At 37.9% G+C, this 25,234-nt stretch overlaps 1 protein-coding gene across 1 annotated transcript; it reads left to right on the plus strand.

Annotated features, from left to right (window-relative positions):
* The first annotated feature begins 7 nt into the window (after positions 1-7).
* On the plus strand, positions 8-24,926 carry HDAC2 (histone deacetylase 2). Its single transcript, XM_082481167.1, has 14 exons — positions 8-195; positions 7,746-7,858; positions 8,311-8,428; positions 9,428-9,502; positions 9,804-9,942; positions 12,386-12,527; positions 16,291-16,383; positions 16,500-16,608; positions 18,052-18,192; positions 20,098-20,206; positions 22,335-22,465; positions 23,367-23,522; positions 24,273-24,330; positions 24,546-24,926. Exons 1-14 carry the CDS (start codon positions 144-146, stop codon positions 24,574-24,576), a joined length of 1,467 nt encoding a protein of 488 aa, XP_082337293.1. The 5' UTR covers positions 8-143; the 3' UTR covers positions 24,577-24,926.
* The last annotated feature ends 308 nt before the right edge of the window (positions 24,927-25,234 follow it).

The raw sequence follows: 25,234 nt of genomic DNA on the forward strand, positions 1-25,234 counted from the left end.
CGTGGCCCGGCGTCGCGAGTTCCCGCTCTCCCGCGTCCGCCTTCTCCCGCCCCCTCCCTCCCTCCCTCCGTGCCGGCTCGGCGCTCGCCTCGGCCTCCCGCTCCCTCCCCCCGGCCCCGGCTTGGCCCCGGCGCGGCGGCCCTATGGCGTACAGTCAGGGCGGCGGCAAGAAGAAAGTCTGCTACTATTATGACGGTGAGCGGGGCCGGCGCGGGAGCGCGCGCGCGCGCGCGCGTGTGTGTGTGTGTGTGTGTGTGTGTGAGAGAGTGGGGGGGAGCCCCTGTAACGGCCTGCCCCCCTCCCCCGCCATTATGGGCGCCCCCTCCCCCGCGGAACGAGCTCCCCCCACTTCCCCTCCCGGCTCCATGGCGGCCCCGGCCGGGGTTGGGGGGTGTCCCCGCCGCCTCGCCCGGCTCCCGCCATCGGCCCCGCGCCTCCGCTGCCCGAGCCCTGGGGAAGGGGGGTGGGGGAGGAGTGGAGGCGGCGGCGGGAGCGGTGGTGGGGTTGGAGCCGGGCGAGGTGCGGGGGTCGGGGGAAGCTGCTTGATGGGCCCGGCGGCGAGCGCTGTGTCTATTGTTTCCCCGCACATACAACCTCCCCCCACCCCCCCCCCCCCCCCCCAAAAAAAAAAAGAAAAAAAAAAAACACAAAAAAAAAAAAAGAAGAAAAGTTGAGGCACTCCCCTTCATCCGCTAAGCACAGAGGCGTTGGAGTCGCTGCCGCGTCTGGCTCCTCCCCTGAAAAAAAAAAAAAATTAAAAAAATAGAAAAAAGTCCAGGCCATGTGTAGCTTCGGCACCCGGTGGTCGGCCGCGCTGAGGCCTTCCCCGGCCTCTGCCTTCCCTGCGGCGGTGCGGGGGGACAGGGGGGACTCTGGCACCCCCCTCCCCCCTTCAGCCCCGCCGAACACGCACCGGAGCGGAGGTTTGGGTTCCAGGAGCCCCTCCGCCCGCAGCGACGCCGAAGTTGCGTGCGTGGGTGTTTAATAACAGCGGCGTCGGAGTTGGTGGCGGGCCCGCCGCCCGGAGCTCGCACGCTGGGCCGGTGAGGAGCTGCGGAGAGCTGAGCTGCATCGTCGGTGGCGGCGGAAAAAAAAAAAAAGCAAAACAAAAAAACAAAACCCCCAAAACCCCACCAAAAAAAGCACATACAGCTCCCTGCTGAGTTCCAGATATTTGCAGCAACTTGTTTGCGGTTCTCTCGGGCCGCAGCAGCGAGAACTTCTAGTTTTCTTCTTGAGTTTACATTTGTTTGTTTGGTTTTTTTTTTTTATTTTTTTTTTACTGGGAGTGTATAGTTAAGAAATTTGATTTTATTTTTTTTTTTAATTACCTCCTATTGTAACGATCTTCTAAGTTGGCGTTTTAGACTGGAATTGGTAATTGGCAGGAAAGGGATATTGAGGCTGTTTTGCTGTGGAGCTTTGGTACTCTCACCGTTTTGGAAACGAAGGTGAATGGTTAAAGCCGCTGAGATATCAAAGGTGTCCACTGCTGTAGCAAATCTGCCATTCTTTAGAAATGGCAGATCTTGTGGGGCCTGTCTTTTTTTTTTTTTTTTTTTTTTATATACCACAGTAAAGGAGGCAGAGTCGTGGTTGCCGCCCCCTTCTCTTTGTTGCTAGCTCTGGTTCTTTGTTCAGCCTAAAGGGGAAAGGAGGCCCCTGTTAGGGATAGTTTTGGTGAGGCTGGGATCTTACTTTTCTTTGGGAAGAGGAATTACTTTTTGCCTTGTCGAAAGGAAGACTGCAGTGATAGTTTAGAAGCTTTCTGTCTGCAAATGTTTGCGTGGATTATTCTTATCAATATGCTTTTTAAATTTTTTAAATTATTATTTTAAATAAAGTCAGGTGACTGTAGATTACTAGATACCGATCTCTGCAGTTTTTCTATGAACCCTGGACTCGTTGCTAGTGTCAGAGGCTCCATTAACAGCCCAAAGCTATTCTAGTGAAAAGGGAGAAACTGAAGAAGGAAGAAGTTTTCAGGTGGGAGGATAATGGCGACTTAAAAGCAGTTGTAGCTCATACCTTGCTTGAAAGCCCAGACTAGGATAGCAGTTAACAATAATGTAGAGAAAGGAGTATCTGTTGCAAAAGATTTTAAAAAAATGCTTTCTCTGTGGCAGAAATAAACAGGTCTGAAATGTTTTTGAAGTCATTTTTTTTTATTGCCAAAGCCAACTGTTATTTTACACTTCTTTTGGAAATGGAGTTATTGGAAGAAATTTTAGAGTTAATACCTGCAGTAAATATTTCTATATTTCTGTAGTAAATAACGCTAATTTGTAGTTCGTCTGGCAGTTCTGAGTATCTTGGAACTGTGGTATCAGCAAAGTCTTCAATCAAAGTGAGGGGAGTGTTTGAAGCCTTAAATAAGTCAAAACCGAAAAAGACAAAGATAACTCAAGCGCACAACTGAGGTAGTGGTGTATCTCCAAGCATGTCATAACTGAAGTAAATTACCATTTTTTGTCGTAATTTTCCCTTCACATGGACTTTCACTTTGTTTCTTTAAACGTATACACTAAAAAGTGTTGATAAGTAGTAGAAGTATATATGCATATCTTTTGAGATGCAATAAATTCCTACACGCATTTTGGGAAACTCGGTGTGGTTGGCATCTAAAGTTGCTTTTTTAAATTAGCCTGTCACCAAGTTTTCCTGGAATGTATTGCTGTTAACGTTTTCTGGTAATTAAGAGTTTTAATAGCCTTTGCACTCTACCTGGAACCAATAAACTTTGGGTAAAAGAAGCTTGATTTCATTTTCTGCAGTTTGTTTGTGGCAGACTGTCAGCCACATCCAGTTTGCAGAATTTGCATTGCTCATAATCATGCTCATATCAGGAATTTTATTTAAATTTGAGCCAGTATACTATGGGAAGAAGTAAAAATGCACAAATTAAGGTATTTTAGCCATCATATCTAAAATATTTTTAATCACTGCTTCTAGTCCTAATATATATATATATATACGGCCATAACTTAGCAAAGTCTGTTCTTCACACTGTATAGAACCATGCTAGATATGGAAAGATATTGTAGTTTTTATTTTAGCCTCTTACCACGTGTCTTCAGGTCGCTGCCACAGTCTTGCAGCATATGGCTCAGGTAGTTCAATAGTCTCTTCCAAAACAGGTATGCGTTATACAGTTGCCTGTAGCAATGAGGACAGGACCCAGATGGTCTTTCCAACTTTGTGTTCCTGTACAGCAAAGCACAGTTCTAGAGAATCGCGCAGCAGCTCACATGGCTACAGTTTGTAAGTATTTATTCCATGCCAGTGTGCTAGCAGCATTGTATAGATTGCAGCTTGTGCATAATTTAATGTGAGTGTTCAAAAGGCTCTACCTTCATGAAAAATTTCAGAGATCTGCATCAGAATGTGCTTGGTTCCACCCATAAAGGCAGGACTAAACCTGTTTTAATACGGCAGCATGCTGTTATATTCAGATATTGTTTAAGTGCATTAGTGCTTATAGTTTAAGTTCATCTTCTCTGCAGATGTAAGCTTTAACTGAAGAGTGTTTCAGGGATACTCATCAATGCTTTGCACAGTGGCTTCCAAACACAGCAGTGGTGTGCAAACTCTGCTCAGGGCTCGAAAGTCAGAACTTTGCTAGTCTGCCGCTGTCTGCTTAATTTTAAAAACCAGAACAAAATCCCCAACCCTTGAGATGCCAGTGCAATAATTCTAGGCCTGTTTGAATAGCTGTTTGTTAGACTGATTGGGCATTGATGATCTTTTTCTAGATTAATCTTTACATGAGTTCACCCATTAGTATTGCAGAAGTCAATCCAAATGTAACTACCGCTATTAAGATTTTTTTTTTCGTGTGGTTTCTATTGTAGCACTTAGGTTTCTGGACTTAGTGCAGTTCTGAAATATCTCGTGTTTTCATGGTAACCATATGTAAAATAAGCAGATGTGGTCAGTGTACATAACAATTTATCTGTGTCAAAGTTACAAAGTAATGCAACTTACAAGTTAGAAAGTATCAAAAATGATAAGTAAAGGTCATATCTTGCCTCTTTGTTCAGGCTATTAAGATTGTTTTGTAATGGGTTAATTTAAAGGTGTTCTTTTTCTGTATATCTTAGTAACTAGAGAGACTAAGGGACATAGCAGCTTATGTTAGTCGGTTGTGTGTTTGTCAGACCTAATTGGAGTTCCTTTAGGGCACATAGCCTCTTGTATTTTTCTATGTATTAGAATATTTAATATCTGTAGACCTTGCTGAAGCCTCGAGTAGAGAAGTGAGTGTCTAAAACTTATGTTCCATCAAAGGAATCCTATGGGTTTATTTTTGTTTGATAGCTCTCTTCAGAATTTAGGCAAGTAACTTGTATGATTTGAGATGTTTTGTGTTTTTTTTTTTTTTTTTTTTTAAATATATTTGAATCTAGAAAGTGACAGTGTATGTAACAGCTTAATTTTCAGGTACATCTTCTGGTCATTTGTTGGTATCACATTTTGCATTCTGTGTTGAACAGTGCAGGGCGGTAAACTTGTGCTAGCATTAAACTGACACTTGATTCGTCTCATTTTAGTTAAGGACTCAACTTTTCAGAGATCGCATTGTTACTTCTCAGTGCGAGCCATTTAGCTAATACTTTTACTGGTATAAAACAGTAAATTTCAGTCTTTGAAGCCTTGCTGTGAAAGATTAATAGATTTGCCAACTTTCTGCATATACTACTTTGCATTTTTTCCCTCTGCTTCCTCTTTCAGTTATGTTCTTTTCTTTTGCACTTTCCATGTGCACTCACACTGGTGAATGATTAAAAATATGCTCATAACACTTCTGTATGATTTTTACCTTTGTACTGACAAGTTTAGGATCAAGTACTCATACTGCCTGCAATACTAGTCTTGTGCACTTGGCCTCGCTGTACCACTTTTTGTATATATATATCTGTAGTCAGAGTTAGTCTGGCACTAAGTGCTTTTGAGCTCCATCAGTGGGGGAGGTGTCCCATCCCTGCACACGCTAGCTCTTGGTACACCTTGCTTTTCTTCCCAAAGTACTCCAGTAAGACTGTGATATACGGAGAAGAGGTTTCGGGGTCGGTGGATGAAGTGTTTGCACCAGGAGGGGCACCTTCTCCTTCTCTGGGTAAAGGAGGAGAGACTTTTGATACCTTTGCCTTCACAACAGGGTGATGTCTCCAAGATGTGTCCCTTTTGTGATGTGATGTTGGCTGGAAATCAAGGTGCTTATGAAGAAAGAGGAGCCTCTTGCAGACTTTTCCTTCCCTCACCTCTGCCAACAAACGCATTGTAACAGTCCCTTGAAACTTAATGAGTGTTTTGTCCATATGTTTGACTGTTTTTTTTTTTTTTTTTATGAGACTAATGCCAAACCCCTTTTTTGTTTGTGATGCTGAGACCTGAAAGATGTAAGTGGTATTGCCTGTTGCTAAAGTGTATTATACTGATATCTATTGTTAAGTCATTACTGCTGACCTCCAATATGGATGGATCAATATGCTTCTGCCAGATAGTCACCCACGGATCTTCTGTTTGATTAAATAATCTCCCATTAAATTTGCTGACTTGTCAATTCTTTTAAAAGTTTTCCTTTCTGTTAAAAAATAAAGTAAAAGTTAAAAGGTATGCTTAATTTATTGGTTTATTTTTTTTTAAGTGTACACTGCACTGTATGGTATGTAGAATATGCTTAATTTTTAATCTGTCTAGTTGATTAATTGCAATATATCAAGGATATGTTGCAAGTATATTTGGGATGCTTGTTGTTTGTTTTTCTTTTTAAATGAGGGAGAATAACAGATCTTACATTTTCAGTAAGATAGAAAAATCATTCTTAATTGTCTGCTTCCTTATCCATCGTCATTCTGAGTAAAATGTCAGTGGTAATGACTGTACAAGCTGGAGTAGTTAAAATTGAAATGACCAAAATTGAAAAAATCAAAAGGTATGAAATACATACACATTCTTTAAGCCACAAATGCATTTGGAATGAAGTTTCATCAGAAGCATCATGTTATTGAAAGTTACTATTGTCATAAAAATTTCAAAATTTTAAACTCTTACTAGCTTGAAGCTTTATAAATCTGGGGCTTAACAGTAACTTCACAAAATAAAGCGGGGCTGGTAAATGATGGACTTCCATGTTCCAGTCATTAGTTTCAGAGAGAGATGATATTTCCTAAACACCAACTTTGTAAGGTGGTGTTTTGTAAAATGCTTGGAAAGAAATGTTTTTGCTGAGGGGAAGGGGTGTGGGTATACTCTCAATACCTTTTGCTCTTGACCTGCATGTGACCAAAAGTGCAAGCTTACAATAAGTATCTGCAAGGTCCGAGTAACTGACAAGAAGTGCTAATCTTCCACTTGAATGCCTAAGTTAGGAGTAGGTCCAGGTTCTTCAAAGTTCTGAACTTAATGCTAAAACTTGATATTTTCATTGTTGTGGGATGGCTAAGAGCTAGGTGTTAAGCAATTGTTTTTTTAGATAACCTCATATTACGTTACACGAGGTTATATCTATTATCTTCAGTGTTCTTAATCTCCTTGTCCCTTTGAAAGCTGGATTTTAGAATGCTTTGAAACTTAGAATCTTACTGCAATGCTTGCTTTTCTTGGTAGTTGGTGATGCTACTGCAAGCTGACATTGTCCTGTCTTCCTGAGCTGGAGCTCATGTTGAAGAGGTGAAACTGAAGCTGTTTCGTAGTGATGCTGCTTCTTTCCTCTGACTACCAACATTTGTGAAATAGTATGTTTTAAAAATAGTATTTCTTTTGTTCCAAATGGACAAGGCAGAGCATGTTGGAGGATGTGAAAGAAAAGTGAAAATTTCAAGAAGTTGACTAATCCTACCGGGAAAAAATGGTCAAAAAGAAAAGAGGCGCTATTACGAAGAATTGTTATGGAATTCTCCAGCTGAAAGCCATTGACAACTGGACATACCTTTTAGGCTTGTCTGTTTCCAGAAACATATGGACTGCTAGTTCTATTTGAAATGGTTTGTGTCTTGGGAATGTCAGTGTTCAGAGTGGAGGTGTGTATGTTCTAACAGTACCTGAGCTGGGGAGAAAGCTTAACTAGCCCATAATAGCAGCCATTCTTTTCTTGGAAGTGAGTGTCAAATTTATTATCTTAATCGTTTGTCTGGTTACTCTCCAATTAGATTACAAGGTTCTGTTAAACTACTGTGGATCCCTAGCAGCAGGTGGCTGGGGAATGTTTGTGCATGTGGTTGCAGCAATGGATGTGAAGCAAACTTTTGGAATGTAACTGCCAGGGTTAGTAGCTAAGGGTAGGCTGAGAATGGTATCTTAAAATCAGCTCCTGCAAAATGGACAGCCTCTGTTGTGGTATAATATGGTTATGTCATCAGTGGTTTCTGCTCACCTCTAATTCCAGTTTTGTTTTCCATTACTCTATTATTCAGTTCCTGCCCACTATTTTCTTCACTCTTGATTTGAAACCACTTATTGTAGGCATCTTTGCTCCCCCACTACTGTCTGTTTGTAGTAAAGGTGTTAGGTTTGGCCTCCTTTGTACCCTCTGCTTCTGACTTACAACCTTTTATGGGCAGTTTGTTTTCCTCATAGCCTTTTTGAAATAGACACTAGTCCCTTTAATCGTTTGTGGGGTTTTGTTTGGTTGGTTTTTTTTTTTGAGTCATCATACCTGCTTTTTTCTGGGAATGATTCTTTTAAGTAGAAATAAAAAGTTGTTTTGTAATATGAATAGCTATTCATTTGTGTAATATTGACAGGTGATATCGGAAACTATTACTATGGACAAGGTCATCCAATGAAACCTCATCGGATCCGAATGACCCACAACTTGCTGCTAAATTATGGCTTATACAGAAAAATGGAAATTTACGTGAGTATAAGCAATAGAGTGTTCACTGAAGCATTTAAAGTTATTTTTAAAGGGCTTCAAGTATTTTCACACGAATAAACGGAGAGAAGTGGAAATAAAAAATACTTAAATAATATATTCATAGCTCTCTTACTTAAAAATGAAGCAGTATTTTTTAAGTGGTGAGGACTGCAGATTGTTGTCCATGACTGGAAAAAGCAAGGTATAGCCCCAGTAGAGACTTTTTGCTGGTATTTTTATGATTGGGGGTGTGGGGTGTTGGGGTGATGTTGGGATAACTGCACAAATAATTAATCAAGTTGTGCCCTTGCTTTCTGTAAAGCAGCACTACTATCAGTCTCACTCTTCTGCTTTCAAAGTAGATTAGATTTCTTTCGAGTTGTCTGTTTTAGCCAATTGTTAGCTGATTTTACAGAGCACTGATCATTTCTATAAATGGTTCTTGTTATCAGCGACCCCACAAAGCTACTGCTGAGGAAATGACCAAGTACCACAGTGATGAATACATCAAATTTCTGCGATCAATACGGCCTGACAATATGTCCGAGTACAGCAAGCAAATGCAAAGATGTAAGTGTCAACATTTGGCTACTAAATCTCTGTGTGTATGTGCTTTGATGGTTAGCATTGTTTAAAGATAAATTCACCAATACACAGGTATAAACGTGACTTAATGGTGTGTAGGGGTCAGAGAAATACTGTGACAAGAGAAACATGTGGCTGCCTTTAGCTAGACTAATTTGGGGGCTTTTCCTATTAAAAGCAGACATCTTAGCAAAAATGTTCTTTAAGCTTATGGAATGACTTTTGCCTCTCCTTTCACAGGGTGTATTCTAGATGTGAAGTAATACTTTCTGTAGGCTTAATGCACAGATTAAACTTAGGTTGTGAGCTGTTTACAAAAGTGTCTTAAAATCTGTTCTGATGAAAAAATCTTTCTGAAAAAGAATAGCTTTTAGAAGAGTAGAGAAATAAAAATCTGCGTGAAAATGTGTTTAAGTCAAGAAGAGGAGTTGCTCGTTCCTGTTGGAGGGAGATAGTAAAAATTGTACATTAGTCACTGCTCACCCTTTCTGTTAATTTATTTCTTTGATTATAGGGATAGGCTCAAAGTACTGTTAGGAATGCAGTTTGACAGCTATTATATCAATTAAAAAGGCAGTATTGTAACCTCTTTATGATGCCTTATTCTCAGCACATTATTTTTCCAAGTAATTGCGCATTTCTTACCATGACCTATGTTAACCAGCACTTCTTCAAAAGTAAAAATGCTCTAACTTCTTGTTAATGAGGAGACAAAGTTTCCTGTGGAAACAAACAAAAAAAAAGATAGTTTGGAGTCATCTTTGAGTTTATATTGGGTTTTTGTTATATTGTTTATACTGGTTTTTATAGACTTTATATTGTTTTCACTGTTTTAAATTTAGCCTGACAAAAATGTGGCTGGAGGGGAGAGGGAAAGTAGTTAAAATGCTGAATATACTATGTATTGCATCTGTAAGTGTTATCCGTGTGTATAACAATTCTGTTGGAATGGTGTTTTTGAAAAGTAATACATTTCTTACACAGTTAATGTTGGAGAAGATTGTCCTGTATTTGATGGCCTGTTTGAGTTTTGTCAGCTGTCAACTGGAGGCTCTGTTGGTAAGTAGTATAGGAGACCTATTTTGTGGCTTTATTATGTTTATGTCAGCAACTTAAAACTTTGATTGTATATTTAAAACTGAAGCAAATATAAGTTTTTTTTTTTTTATAATGAAGTAATGACTGAATATCAGTTACTTGATATCTCGTAGTTGGCAGTCTGTATCTCAGTACTGGTAAGAGATGAGATCTAAGATCAGCTTATTTAAAAAATATAATACTATTTCATGTAATAGAATTAAAGGCCTTTAGAAGTTTCTGACTGCATTTCCTTTTGGTTTTGTGTGTGTCTTTTTTACAGCTGGGGCGGTAAAATTGAACAGACAACAAACAGACATGGCTGTTAATTGGGCTGGAGGACTTCATCATGCCAAGAAATCAGAGGCGTCTGGTTTCTGTTATGTCAATGATATTGTGCTTGCCATCCTTGAGTTACTGAAGTAAGTTTATGATGGAAACAAGATAAAATTATGGAAAGTGTCAAATTCAAGTATTTAAATGTTTGAAAATGTGAATTGTAATTATCTCAGTGAGTTTTCATAGCCCATGTTGAACTCATACAGTTTCAATTAAGAAAACTCCAAGCTATGCCTGGTTTGGTTTCAGCAAGAAGTTGAAACTAAAATACAGGCAAGCTGAAAAGATAACTAATTAGCACACTCAGCCTGGAGAAGAGAAGGCTCTGGGGAGACCTTATTGCGGCCTTTCAGTATTGAAAGAGAGCTCACAGGAAAGATGGGGACAAACTTTTTAGCAGGGCCTGTTGCAATAGGACAAGGGGTAGTAGCTTGAGTGAAGATTTACCCTAGAAAGAAGGAATTTTTTACAGTGAGGGTGGTGAAACACTGGAACAGGTTGCCCAGAGAGGTGGTAGATGCGGCATCCCTGGAAACATTCAAGGTGAGGTTGGTCGGGCCTCTGAGCAACTTGATCTAGTTGAAGATGTCCCTGCCCATGGCAGGATGGGGTTGGAGTAGATGACCTTTAAAGGTTCCTTCTGACCCAAACTATTTCATGATTCTATTTTATGATTCTGTGAGATAGCTTTAAAACACGTATTTAGAAGTACTTATTTACACAGAGGATAGTGAACTTCTGGAACTTGCTGCTACAGGAGGCAGAAGGAAGCAGACGGCAACAACAGATTCCAAAAAGAGATTAGACATTATCATGGACAAGAGGTCTGTAAATGGATGTTAAAGACCCCAAGCAACGATGCACCCTGTAAAATGCCATATGCTGTAATTTTAGCTGCTGGGGAAGTACTAGGGTAGCAGACTTCAGAAAATGGACAGGCTTACGTGCTTTCTGTATATGTTAATATCCTGTTACCACTCATGGGAACAGAATACTGGGCTAGATGGATCACTGCCCTGACCCCTTAGGGCAGTCATTATGCTCACAATCATATACCCATTTGGTTTCTCAATACGCCTGCGTGTTTCCTACCATTTGAGTTGTTACTAAACCAAACAGGAATATTCAGGGAAGATCGTGCACTGAGCTTCCTTGGATTGTTACAGGAATTAATGTGGCTGTTATGAATAAATGATGAAATAACAGCTGTGCTGCTGTGACTACAAAATAAAAAATGAGAGCAGTAATGAAAAAGTGATCGTATAATTAACTTCAAGCAGTTATGCTTCACTAAAATTTCAAATCCCGAGTGTTACTTGTACTGCTTCAGGGGACTGTATCCCTTCTAATAACACATAAATCTCATTTTTTACAAAAAATATTCTAGGTATTTGACTCTTGCGAATGGAGCAGCTGAGTCTGCTGGTGAGGAATGGGGGAAGCAGCTGTAATCTGGAAGTCTTTTAAAGATGGAAAAAGTTTATAAAGGCACTAGCAAATAGTTAATATTAACGTATTAAGACATTAATTTTAAGGTACAGCACGTATTCAGGTTCTGTCTCTGCAGTCTAAGAAAAGCGATACGATTTTCTGTGGTCGAGTCTTGAATTTTTTTGGCTGAACGTGCATGTGAGGGAAGGAAACTTTCAAATAATTGTGTGTTATGTAACCGTAGGAAACCATCCTGTTCAGTGTCTTGTTAAGTGGAAAATCTTAGCCCACCTGAAGTTATGGCTACTCAGACTCACATTCTGTAGCACTGTGCAAAGCCTGATTAAAATGCATCTTCTAGTGTTGATAGACTTTGTTCTTTACTGAACAAAATAGAATTTAAGGGTTACCTACTGTTGTTTCCAATGTTCTGAGGCTTCAAACAACTGATTTCTTTATCAATCTCAAATAAACTGATCTTAAAGTTGCAGTGTTTAAGGAAATACAAAGCAGTAGTGTAATAAATTCATGCTAATAATAAGTGTGATACACTTGGAAATAAGAATGTGCCTATTTTGACAAGTTGCAGAGGTGAAGAAGAAAAGTAGATAGAAAAGAAGTATTTAAATTTATTTTTTTGTGGGCTTATGGAACATGGGTTAATCCTGCTTGTGGCACGATGCTGTTTGAAGTGTGCACTAAGTGATGTTTTAGTGCAGACTGTGCTGGTAATTACTGAGAAGGCAGAAAGAAATGCCCTGTGAAAGGAGCGATTTCAGCAGATGTGAATAACAGAAAGTGGTGTGAACAGAAACATAAGGTATAGCTTCTATGGAGTGAGACAACTTGGTGTAAATACTAAATACATTACTTAAATTACTTGTTTTGATTAAGATAAACTTATTTTTATTATTATCCAAACTGTACTGAGAATTCTAAGAGCACATAGTCTTTTCATCTAAAATCATCAAAATTATCATAATCTTGGTCTTTCATGTTTGGTTGGTTTTTTTATTAGGATTTTCCTTGTTAGGTATCAGTATATTATGAACATAACAGATAATGATGATTTCTCATACATCGTTTTCTTTCTAGGTATCACCAAAGAGTGTTGTATATTGATATTGATATCCATCATGGTGATGGTGTTGAAGAAGCATTTTATACCACAGATCGTGTCATGACAGTATCATTCCATAAGTATGGTGAATATTTTCCGGGCACAGGGGACCTTAGGGTAAGGTTAAACATGAAATTTCATTAGGTCATAAATTCCCTCTTAATCTTTTCCGTGTAGATACTGTTTTAGTATTAGGTTACAATAACTATATCCATTAATAATATACAGCAGTAAGTTTTCAGAAAATATGTTAGTCTAGAGCAATACATTTGTTGAAGAACCTTAGGAAAAACAACCCAGGATGGTGGGGAAGTAAATTATTCACTTCTACACAAAATCAACACCTTCACTTCTGGATAAATTGTCTCAAATTTTAGTTCAAATATGTAATTGGTTTAATTCGCTCAGATTTTTGGAAATGTCTTCAGGAAGACAATGTGGTATATTTATAATGATTATCTGTACATTTTAATTCTGCAAACACAGCAAAAAGTAGCTGTTTGGAGATCACGTGGCTTCAAAACTTATTTCAAATCACAGAATAACTGTATGCCAGAGCTTTAATAGTCACAAAGCTTCAGTTGCAGCTTGAATTTGCTGTGTCCTATTTGCCTGGTAATACAGTTGGCTCAGTTTTAGAATATTTCTTATGTCATGAAGTGTGTTTCGAGTTCTCATGATGCTCACTGCTGAAGAAATTCAGCATGCCCCAGAGACAGTTGTGTACTAAGCCTTATAGCTAGCTTGAGGGAGGGAGCATTGGCCTGTGAAGAATTATCATTTAAGCTGTTGTAGAATCTCTGGCAAAGCTAAGGATGGAAACCAATTTTCCTGGCCCTTCATATTAATTTTGAGTAAGTTAGTCATTCCTCATGTTAGACCATTAAAACAGGAAATAGTTCCACTTCACAACTTGAGAGAATATTTCAAGCATTAGGATTAATCTGTTCCTGGCTTCAAACTCTTACATTAAACCTCTTTTTCTCAGAGGCACTCCAGGGATAAGTCACTCCTCTGGTATTAGCAACTTTGTACATGAGTTTGTACACACAGTCGGTAATTTTTAAAAAAAAAATTTAAATGCTTATAAGAAGTTGACCTATAAAAATGCAGTGTTGGGAAAGAATTCACTGTGTTCCTACTATCTTTAAATTGATTCAAGAGATGCAGATATTTGTGTTTCTGCTAATATTCCTGGAATGTGTGCTCCCCTGCGTGCTGATGATACCCAGAGGACACAGGAGTAAATGAAAGTTAAGCTTTAAATCAGTGGGGTGCTAAGCGTTCATTTCAGTGTGGTTGTTGGAGCTGAATGTTATTATGGTTGTTAGATTTGGTTAAACTGCATTCTAAATTGATTTAGGTAGAAATCAGATTAGGCATTGTTTTTATCCATGTGGTTTAACTTGACTGGCCACAAGGTGGTAGTGGTGCTTCGAACAAAAAGCAGCTCAGACCAGGATGTTTATAAAGACAAGCTGTTGTTGCTGAATTTGGCTAGATTTTTTTTTTTTTTTGAAGGGTTAGATATCTTGGCTTTTCAGAAACAGCACTTCCCGTTGACAGAGAAGTTTATGGATTCTTCACCTCGCCACACCCAGGACAAAGAATTTAAAGATACACAGTTGAAATAAATACAAGAATATTGTATGTTATTGGGATTTTTTTTAGCACAGAGTCAGTGACAAACAGTACCTCAGGCATGGTAACTTTTATTCTGTGCTGCTAGCTAGTATTTTGAAATGAGTATTGTCTGCATACAGAATTTAGCAAGCTTTATTGCAATTATTATGTCCCCCATAGGAAAAAAAAAAACACATTAACTTTTTCCTATCTGCAGAGCTTGCAAAGCTAATTGAACTAAAGGGAGAACTAATTCTCTGAAAAGTCAGTGTTCCTTCTGGAGACCAGTGTTGTGCTGCTTGCTTCTCCATAACTTGATCTGCCGTTGCTGGATACGTACATCAACTTTAATAGTCAAATCTTATCTTTGTTTTTGTCAGTGGGCTCCATTCAAGTTTGTTTCTGTAATTTTTTAGTTAGTTGGTCTAGTTTGCTGATCAGGTTACGCTTATTTGATACGGGAACAAATCATGCATCAGCTGATGATTTTGTGATTGCAGCTCTTATCAATGTAGCTGAATCTCAGAGGTTGTCTAGTTCAGCTGCATTCATCCATTTTCTGCTGAAGGTATTGTGCAGTCTGAACTTCCAGTGTCCTTAGTGAGTTATTTGACTTTCTACACATCTTAGATGATAGCATTAATCTTGTTTTATATATACGTAGATAGGTCAGTTGAGACGGTAGTGCATGTAGAGGCCCAGGTTCTGTGAGGAAATTTGATCCGTTGATGAATGGGCAACTACCAGAATGCTATATTGTTTCTTTAGTGCTTATAGTCAATGCAAGTATCAGTTAAAAAAAACTCCACTTGAGTAGCTCAGGCTGGAAAGCAATTAGCTTCTTTAGTGGGAAATTGTGTGAACAATTTGGCTTTGCTATGTTTTAGGATGAGATTGATTTAATGCTTGCTTTTTTTTTTTTTTTCCTCTTTAATCTGGAGAGCAAGGCACTATCACCTCATAAAAATCAGCATCTGAAAGCCTGGGTGATTCACTTTGGGAGATTCTGGATAACTGTTGTGCTCCAAATCAGCCAGAGTTGAGTTCAGCAGGGGTCTTCAGTGTCACTAATTGTGCAATACTACGAAATGTTAATAATGTGCTGGAATAAGAGGAAAAAAGACAGTCAGCCATTAACATTGTGCCTATGCTGCATTGGCCATTCGTGTCTGTGTCACACGCACCACTTCCCCCAGCCCCCAAAAGATAGTTACTGGAAGTGACATATTGCTGGTGCATTCACTGCTAAGGAGGCTTTGTTCAGGAAGAGGAAGAAGTCCATGGCTATTTCAATAGCCAGTGTTGAAGTTTAGGGTTTGTATTGCTGGGCCATCCTACTGGTGACTTGCAGTTTTTCAAGGATGTTGGACCTGAAGTGTGCTCTTTTTGCAGAGCTGCTGTGTGATAATAGTCTGCAGCCAAACTGAATGGGTTAATTCTTACTGTCTTCCCCACTGTACCTTTACTAGTGAGAGAGAACTGCTTTGTAAACTGGATCAGTTTCTGTCTGTCTTGGTGATGAACTAAAGGGGAGAAATGGGAATGTGTAGCAAGCAGGGGTCTTTAGGTTTTGAGCTGATCATCAAAACAGAAGTGGATGGATTCAGGGTTTCTTCATTGATTTTTTTTTTTTTTTTTTTTTTTTTTTTTTACAAAGAGTTTCTTTCTTTTAATGCATATGTTGTCCATGAAAGCTGGTAAGATAGACTACTGCAGTTCCTGCCTTGTCACCTGATGGAACTAAGTCATCTGCAAGTCCTTTTTTTGTTTAAAAAGTCTTAGTTTCTTCAAGGGCACCTGTAAGTGCCCTCTGTTTGATTTTCTTCTCTCCCTTTTACTGGAGCTAGTTCTTTGGCATGTGTTTAGAGCAAGGAATATGCTTTTCAAAACCCTCTTGAATCCAAATCTTCTGTACAGCACCAAAACTCTGCATATTGCCTTCCTTCTCAGTTTTTCTGCTTGGTTTTGCTTAAGTATTTTTACCACACTAAAATGATCAGTTATGTTTTCTCTTTTTGTCTTAAATCTTTGAATTAAAAAAGCAAGTGTACTTACTGCAAGTTTAGTCTTAATATACAATTTGTACACTCCAAAATGATTTTATGGGAGAATGAGAATCGAGTAAGGTACTTTGCCTCTTTTCCCTGTGCAGACATGAATATACAAAATAGTGCATCAGACTTGTGTAGACTTTTTTGCATGATACCTTCATGTGCTTCTATGTTTGTAATAAAGCATTTGTCATCTTTGCTCATAGGACATTGGTGCTGGAAAAGGCAAGTACTATGCTGTCAACTTTCCAATGAGGGATGGCATAGATGATGAATCGTATGGTCAGATATTCAAACCAGTGAGTACTTTTTTTTTTTTTTTTTTTTTTTAGCTCTCTGGGAAGATACCAGTTTCATTTTGTGGATTTATTTTAATAATGTGAATTAACAACTTGCTGTTTTATGTTGATTATAGATTATATCCAAAGTAATGGAGATGTACCAGCCCAGTGCAGTGGTATTACAGTGTGGAGCAGATTCACTGTCTGGTGACAGGCTGGGATGCTTTAATCTTACTGTTAAAGGTAAGCAGAAAAGCGTGTGTTTGTCTGTAACTTTTTATTTAATAGAAAGTTCTATCCTTCATACTATTTTTCAAGACACTTGCATGATGAGGACTGGAGTCACAAAGATTTTGTTCATTACTATGATTAATCACCTCTTTCTTTGCTATACAGGGATGGCCAAAAGAAACCCAGAAGTTGCCTCTTTCTTTCTGTCCATCTAAAAAAGTTAAGAAGCTTGGTTTTCCATGTTCTTCCTAGCCACTCAAGTGATTCCCTTTCTTCTATGCACAGGCTTTCTGTAGCTTTAAAGTGATGTTCTGGAATGGCAGGACGACAACAGTTGTCCTACTGCAACACTTACTAAGATGGGCAAATAACAAAACTAGTGGTTCACTTAGTACGACTACAGATACTAAACATCAAACACCTTGTTGGGCGTAAAATAGGTATTACTGAAATAAGAATGCTTACTTCATTGTTAAATTTATATTGGTGTTTGTTATACTGAGCCTGATGTTAACATTCATTTTCATTAACTTTTATAGAATTAATTTATTTTAGTATCACTCGCATTTCTACCCAAAAGTGTGATTCTCAAATTTGAGATGAGATGTCAGTGAAGCAAGTGTTATTATATTTTATTAGGTTATTTTTATTAATATTATTTATTTAAGTGACAAAATGTTAAATGTATGTTGAACTTCTGCTAAGCCTTGAATCCAGCCTGTTTGAATCATTAATTTTCTGGGTTTTCTTGGTTTTTTGTTTTCTTAATGAGGCAATTAGAGTTTTGTAGGCAACAAAATGCAGTATAGTATCTGTTGGGTCTGCAGTGTTTCAGGGTTCTTTTCTTGATTTGCACCAGGTGGCAAAGCTACTTCAGTTGCCTATACAGCTCAGATTTTTTTCCACCTTACATATCTTGGAAACCAAGAGAGCTGCTGCCTCCTACAGATGCCTTTCAGTATGCTGTATCTCCCTGGAGTGTGTACTGTCTTGGCACCAGTTCACTCTGTAAGCAAGACTTAGCAACCTTTAATACAGGTTCAAATTTAGAAGTAGAAAGGACCAAGTACTGATTTACTTTATTCCCTTCTTCCCCCTTTGCATTTGACTGAGAAATTGTCCCTAGATTTGTCACTGTGTTTTGGCATCAGTTATGAAAAGACAAAACACTAAGCATTCTAAGAGCATTTCAGAACAGCAGCAATAGACCATCATGCAAAGTCTCTGAAGACGGGTGGATAATGTTCGATGTATTTTGTACGTTTCTTATCTGTAGATCTTTATTTCTTGTGAGGTTGTGTTTAGCTTTTGGGGGAGACAGTTCTGTTTTACTTGAATCAATTCAGTTCTCACTTGATAAGTGTGACTGCATATGTCTGATTAAATAGTTCATTATATATTTTTCTGTTTAATAGATATTTTGTATATATTGTCAATTCTTTTTGTGTTTGACAGGTCATGCTAAATGTGTGGAAGTTGTAAAGACTTTTAACTTGCCGTTGCTGATGTTAGGAGGAGGAGGATATACTATTCGTAATGTTGCTCGATGCTGGACGTATGAAACTGCTGTTGCCTTAGATTGTGAAATTCCTAATGGTAAATATTAATACCCAAATTAATATTTTATTAAGAAATAATCATGGGAGGGTTTAAGTGAACAGACAGCAAATATTTCTGTAGCTAACTGTAATGCATCAGTTGAGAATAAACTGCGTAGAAAGCTATTGTTAGGATTTAGCCAATAAATTTTCAGTAGCTTATGCACTAAAACTTAAGTGTTTGGGGCTTTTTTTTTTTTCTTGCCTTAGCAAATGCTTTAAATGATTGGATCGTTTTTGGAAAATTCAAAACATGTAAAACTTAAGGAACCTTACTTGTAACTTTTTAATATGACTGGCATCAGTATGATAGAATATATATACTGCATTTTGATTGTAACAGCATAGACATGTATAAGTTGGGCACCACGGACGTGGTATTCACAAGAAACTAATGAGTATGCAAGTGTACATTTCACATAGTAAAACTAACTTTTTCTTCATTGTATCCCTTACTTAAAAGGAACTCAAGGTATATTGACGTCTACTGTTCCGTTTGACTCGATTTTGACTACATGAGCTATCTTAAAATGTAAAATTAAAAAAAAGTAAATAGTAGACTTCTTTCGAATAGTTGAATAGTGAAGTAATTTCTCTAAGGAAGATCCCCAAAGATCCTTCACTCCCTTTACTTCTGGCTAATTATACTTCTGGACATGTTTTTGGAATGCCTTTTCATAAAATTGATATTTAGTTTGGTTTTGCACATCAGTCATTGGCAGTTTTCACATTGGACTGCAACTTTTGCTGATAACCTTTTGCTATTCATGTATGTCTTGCTGGATTCATAGTGTTTCTGTCTGACTTCAGTGGAATACTGCTGTCAGTGAGAAAAGAATATTTGGACAGTACCTTTCAAGATGTATCTTTTCCATCTTGTGTGTTAATATATATTCTTTATCAGCCAAAGCTTTTGAAGAGACAGTAGTATTTCCTTATCTTCGGACTTTTTTTTCCCATTAGCATGTCCCGTTCAATGGATATATATCAAGGTTTTTTTGATTCTTTTTTCTATCATTCCTCTGAACTTTGTGGGTCCCTGTCATCTTTAATCTATTCTGAAAAAGAACAGTGCTTTTCTAGATGTTGCAATAGCAAGTTAATCCTCCTGTCTCCTTTCTATCCACCTAACGAGATCTCACATTCTGTAAAAATCATAAATAAAGAAACAAAACAAAGTGTTCAATTAGAACTGCATTTCAATGTCTTATTTCTTAAGGGTTCTACGTTTTTTACATTTCTGTTACTCTATCTGGGAAGATACAGTCATATTCAATATAAAATACTACTGTTTACTACTGTTTTCCTGCGTATGAAGTCTTCATTGACTTCATTTTGGGGCTTAGATGTTTCAGTCGGGGGACCATTATTTTTGAAAATACAAAAAGCAGAGGAAGGGGGAGAATGGACAGACATGGCCATCACTGAACCACTGAACCACTGTACAGTGATTACTGTGGATATTGAACTAGCTGATCTTCAGCCTAGTGATATGTATTATATGTTTTACTGAAGGAATATTTTGAATGGCTCACTTAAACCTTTCAAGCTGGCCTAACTTTGAAAACAGCTATAATAAATCATCAGTTGATCTTCTCTTTTCTGTGGAAGTGGAGTTTTCGGTTATTTTACCACATTTGTTGTTCCGAATATATGTTCTAACATGATTACAGTAGAACTGTCTCTTGCTCTTTGCATTTTGCCAACAAATTTAAGTTCATCTATTGAATAATTTAGAAGAAAAACACTGAATGGTTCATACAGTACTTAAGTATTACTGCTTACCAGAAAGCTTCAGGTTTGATAGTTCTCTAACTAAAATCCTGTCAAAACTACTGTTGTATTTAAAATGTTTAAAGTCTTTTTTTGGGTCACAAAGTTGTCTTTTATGTTTTGTTTATAGAGTTGCCATACAATGACTACTTTGAGTATTTTGGACCAGACTTCAAGCTTCATATTAGTCCTTCGAATATGACTAATCAGAATACACCAGAATACATGGAGAAGATCAAGTAAGTACTGATTACCTTATCTATCAAGTAGGTCACATGGATCATGTTTCTCCAGAGTTTTGTTAGGAGGCAGTTTTGAAAACTGCACATCTTTCTTTGTTACACACTAAAAATAAGTACTGAATGCATTTGATAGACTTTTTGCTTCTGTCAGAAGAGGTACTTTTAAAAAGTCTGTTCCTACAACAGTATGTATGCTTATGAAGTCCTATGACTATAAATACAAGAATTTAAGGCCCAGCTTGGATTTTCACTTTTTCCAGCAACTGAAGAGATGACTGTTTCACTTGGCTTCCCATTCTAATTTTGTAGAAAGTTTATCCCGTCAGGAAAGAAGCTGGTATGCTGTGATGATTGGGATTTCTAATTCTCAGCTCTGTGTCTAAACACAAACCGAGATTGTCATTCTTTGTAGCTGTCAGCTGTGAAAATAAGAAGTCGCATGTAAGCTCCAACGTCCAAAATTGTGGGAAGATAGTGATATGTATGCAGGCAATTGAGTGACTGTGGTTTGACAAATCCACAATGTTTGAGAACTGCTTGTTGCCAAGCTATAGTGGGTATGTTTTTTTAGCCTGTGCCACTTCAGATGCTTAATTTCTTCCTCCTCACATCATGAAGGTTTGATTGTAAACAAATATTTTACTTCAGGGCTGGAGTAATGCATACGTACAATCAATTCTTTACTCAACTGATAAGAGATAATTGGTTAGCCTGAAGTACTTCTTGCTTACTGAGGCTTGTCCCTGCTCTGGGTTTAAAAGAATAAACCCCCACCCCTGCCTGGAGTTTTAACAAGCTGTTAACAGTGCACAGGAATTCTTTTGGTTACCAAAAATAGCTGAATAAAGATGTGAAACTAGTTGTATAAGTATATGCCAGTACTGCTGTAACCTGTAAAACTGTCAAATAGCAAAATACACCTAAGCGGTTAAAATACTAATTTTTGACGTGGTTGGTATACAGACTGTGATTGATGTTCATAACACAAATATATAAATCACAATCCAGTGAATGGGTTTTAGTTTTTAATAATGTGCAAGGGGGGGAAAAAACCCACCTATTTTTCATGGATGTAACTCTACATAATTTCTCTGTAGTAATAGTGCTCCAGCTGGTGATCTGCCAGGCTGCTTGCTGTATATGGAGTATTGTTGAGCTTTCATGGTATGAGCAGGCTGCAAAACTTGCTTGCTCTTTTAACACATCCCTGGGCACAGATTGTGTGTGTTCTGTTGACAGTCTCGCATCCTCGTACTAGCACCCCCAAGAAGAGCAATGACCCATCATTTCAGAGAATCCTCCTTCAGTTGTATGCTTTCAGACACCTAACTTTTAGGGGACTCCCTGGATTGGCAAAAGTGGTGTGGCAGTTCATGTGATTTGAACAGAGATAGAGACTGTAAGGATTCCAAAAAAACAGCAGTTGCCAGCTCTTCAAATTGGGCAGAAGGATACTGAGATAGTTGTTACAAGTGCTAATATTTGATGCTTGGCACACCTTTCTCTCTGCTTGGACTTCTTTGGAATGATGGTTTTAAGTCCCAAGAGAACTCCAGTATCCTTCTTTCTGCGTGGATGCTTCAGATGGGAGTCCATTGTTCAGGCAGGAGGGAACTCTCTCTGTTCTCCCTGAAGCAGCCAGTGAGGGATCCTACCCAGACGGATCGCTTTTGACCCTGAAGTCATTGCCACACACAGTGTGGAAGTCTTCATGCTTTGTGTCTGGCTTGCTTTCTAAGAAACTAGAGCATATTTTATTATCCTACTTAATACTCTAGCTTATTATAAACAGAGTAATACTGTCACTTGGTTCCGCTGAAGTGGGTAGTACTTGTGCTGACCCTGTGGGGAATTAAAGATTGAAGTTGATTGAAATAAGTATTTTAAAAGTTCAAAGAAAATGATGTTAAAGTACGCTGTGGATACTAATGATCTGTCAGGGATGGAAATACTTCTGAAAATACTTCTGAACTTGGCATTTTTTTTTTTTTTTTTTTTTTTTTGACAATGGAACAGTGACTCCAAAGCAGGTTAACTTTTAATGCAGAGTTTCCAGAATTAAGTACAAAATCTAAGGAAATGCTACTTCTGTTTAGTAATAACTTCCCTTATCTGTTACTTGCAGGCAACGCTTATTTGAAAACTTGCGCATGTTACCGCATGCACCTGGTGTACAGATGCAGGCCATTCCTGAAGATGCTGTTCATGAAGATAGTGGAGATGAAGATGGAGAAGATCCAGACAAACGCATTTCTAGTAAGAAATATCTTTTCATGATAGAGCATGTCTAAGTAGAGTCTTTTTAGATTTAATTGTTCAGAACCTTAGTCCTAGTAGTGCAGGATTGGGAGACTGGCAGTTTTGTTTCCCGAGTAAAAAAAAAAAATTGCGACTGATCAGCCAGTTTTGCTGTTCTTAAGGTGGAATCTCTGCACAAATCTGAACCTGTTAAAGGGGTTTAAAGAAGTGCTGAAAGAATGTGGTTTTTTGCATCTTACAAAACAGTGGCTATTTCAAATCTGAAATAGATACTTCAGAAGTCTCAGATAAATTGTTAACTAAAGGAATACAGGATTTAGCTTCTGTGTTTTGCTATTCACAAAAAATAATGTTCCCCACTGATGTGAAGTGAGATACTGTGTTTTCAAAAAAATTTTGTTTGCTTGGTTTTGTGTTGTTTTTTTGTTGTGACAGAGGAGTTTTCTGTACTTGCAACACTGCCCTTCAATTTATTACTGTTAGCCTTTGTATGAACAATGAGTTGTTCTTCAGCTATAGCTAAGAGTTTCCTGCTACATTTAACCTTTTTTGATGGTGATTTGGAGTAATCTATAACCTCTTATTGGTGCACTGTCCATTTTCTGAACTGTTGAAACCATGTTTTCTCCTGTGATTTAGTTTCCAGTATTTGAAATTAATTTGATAAATGTTAAAATACTCCCTCTCCTCCCCCTGTGTCTCTGTAAAGCTATTTTTGGAAGTTGTTGTGAAGAGTCCCAGAGTATCTTGAAAAGACAATGTTTTTATCCGTAAATTAGTTCATCAGCATTAAATGATCATAGTATATTTTTACTCATTCTTAATTTGATAGTTCTTTTTTATTAGGCCTATTGTAGTTCACTTTATGCTCAATTAATTTCATAAATCTAAATCCTAGTTCGAGCATCTGATAAACGCATAGCCTGTGACGAAGAATTTTCAGATTCTGAAGATGAAGGGGAAGGTGGACGACGAAATGTTGCAGATCATAAGAAAGGAGCAAAGAAAGCCAGGATAGAGGAAGATAAAAAAGAGACGGAGGACAAAAAAGCAGGTAGGACTCTGGTGTGATTTCATCTATATTTTAGAAATGCAAATGTCAGTTCTGCGAGGATAAAAGATGTGTTTTCTGTTAATAGTTAATCAGCTGTTGAGATGGTGATTTATTTTTTCCATCATGTTTAAAGCATCTATTTTAAATTAATCTGTTTCAAGATACAGCTATTCACACTAGAATAGTATTTTCAGCCAAGGGTTATTGTTGGTTCCCCACAAGCTTGAAATCTTAGAGCCAGGGATTTGTATAGCGTAATGAAAATAAGGATAAAAAAGTGTTCTTGCTTTAAATATGTTAGAGAGTTTGTTCCTGTTTGGATTTTTTGTGGGTTGAGCCAACTAGTATTCTCTGAAACAGAAGCTGGATATTGTTCTGGGGATAGTGTAATTCCAAGGACTCCTGACTTTTCCAAGAACAGAGTACATCCTAGGGCTACAAGACTACTGCATGGCGCTGGGGGGATATCCAGGTCTCACTGCATACCATCATTATGGCCAGTCAAGAGAGGCTTGCCCTGAGGTACTTTGAATCACTTGGCATTGTGCCCAGACCACTTCTTTGGATGGATGCGTTTAACAATGTATGTTAATATGTAACCAGTCACTTCTTTTACAAGCTAGTTCCCTCTGGCTAGGAGTATGTGCAAAAAAAAAAAAAAATGTAACTTGGTCATGCTTTTCTCTTCTGAAGTCTTTTAAGGTTTTTTTTTGCATATCTTGGTATGCTTAGAATCTTGTTATTTTTCAGATGTGAAGGAGGAGGATAAATCCAAGGACAGCAGTGGTGAAAAGACAGATGCCAAAGGGTAAACCCTAATTAATTAATAATGAATGTCACCTTTTTGAAAAATGTTTATTAATTTAAAATATTATAAAGTATTGATTTCTGTAGAGATCACTTTCAATTCCTCATAATACTAATTTTTTAGACTAATGACAGTAGTAATTCAAAATTGCATTTCTAAACCAGCTAATTGAAAAGATGGAACAACATAACAATTTAATTTTTGCCTTTATACAGAGCAAAATCAGAACAGCTCAGCAATCCTTGAACAAAAGTTAGCCTCTCATCAATTGCAGAACATAATACTAGAGTCGGAGAAGACCTAAAAGAAGAAAAGTTTTCGTATCAAGAGAGACTGCTGACTTCATTTTGTACTATTTGGCATGGACCGTATTTATTTTCAAACGGCTTTGTTCTGGTTTTTGGCAAGTTGTATTGTGAGTTTTCTAATTATGAGGCAGAAATTCCTTTCTTCACCATGCTTTATGTAATAGTATTTAAAAATGGATGTGAGTTATTATGTTAAATGTCTAAACTGATCTATTAAAGTAATTTGCCTTTCCTGAGCTGATTTTACCTTTTTTGTAATTTTATCTTTATTAAAAAAAAAAAATTGTACTTGGTTGTCTTTTGTCCATCATTGAACTACACAGAGGAAAAACTCCATATAAATTAAACGGACTTACATTTATCTGTGAGTAGTTAATGGATTTAAATGGACAGCTGGTGAACACACAAGTTGAATTGTGCGCTTTCATCGACCTCACACATTTCAGTGGCTTCTGCACGGGGTGCAAACAAATGTATTGGAATAAGAGTACACGAGATTTGAACAGGCTGAATAAATGGGGGGAGAGATGTTGGTATAAGGTAGTATGAACTCACGTTTTAACATAAAGGTTTAAAACTCTGCAGTCACATGCCTT

This window comes from Vanellus vanellus (assembly GCF_965231255.1).
Source record: "Vanellus vanellus genome assembly, chromosome: 3".
Classification (NCBI taxonomy): Eukaryota; Metazoa; Chordata; class Aves; order Charadriiformes; family Charadriidae; genus Vanellus; species Vanellus vanellus.

Bases quoted from the DNA above. Each gene is read 5' to 3' on its own strand.
- HDAC2 (XM_082481167.1), top strand. From the start codon at position 144: ATGGCGTACAGTCAGGGCGGCGGCAAGAAGAAAGTCTGCTACTATTAT. The intron at 8,429-9,427 runs GTAAGTGTCAAC...TTTCTTACACAG, and splicing joins CAGCAAGCAAATGCAAAGAT to TTAATGTTGGAGAAGATTGT. The intron at 16,384-16,499 runs GTGAGTACTTTT...TGTTGATTATAG, and splicing joins ATGGTCAGATATTCAAACCA to ATTATATCCAAAGTAATGGA.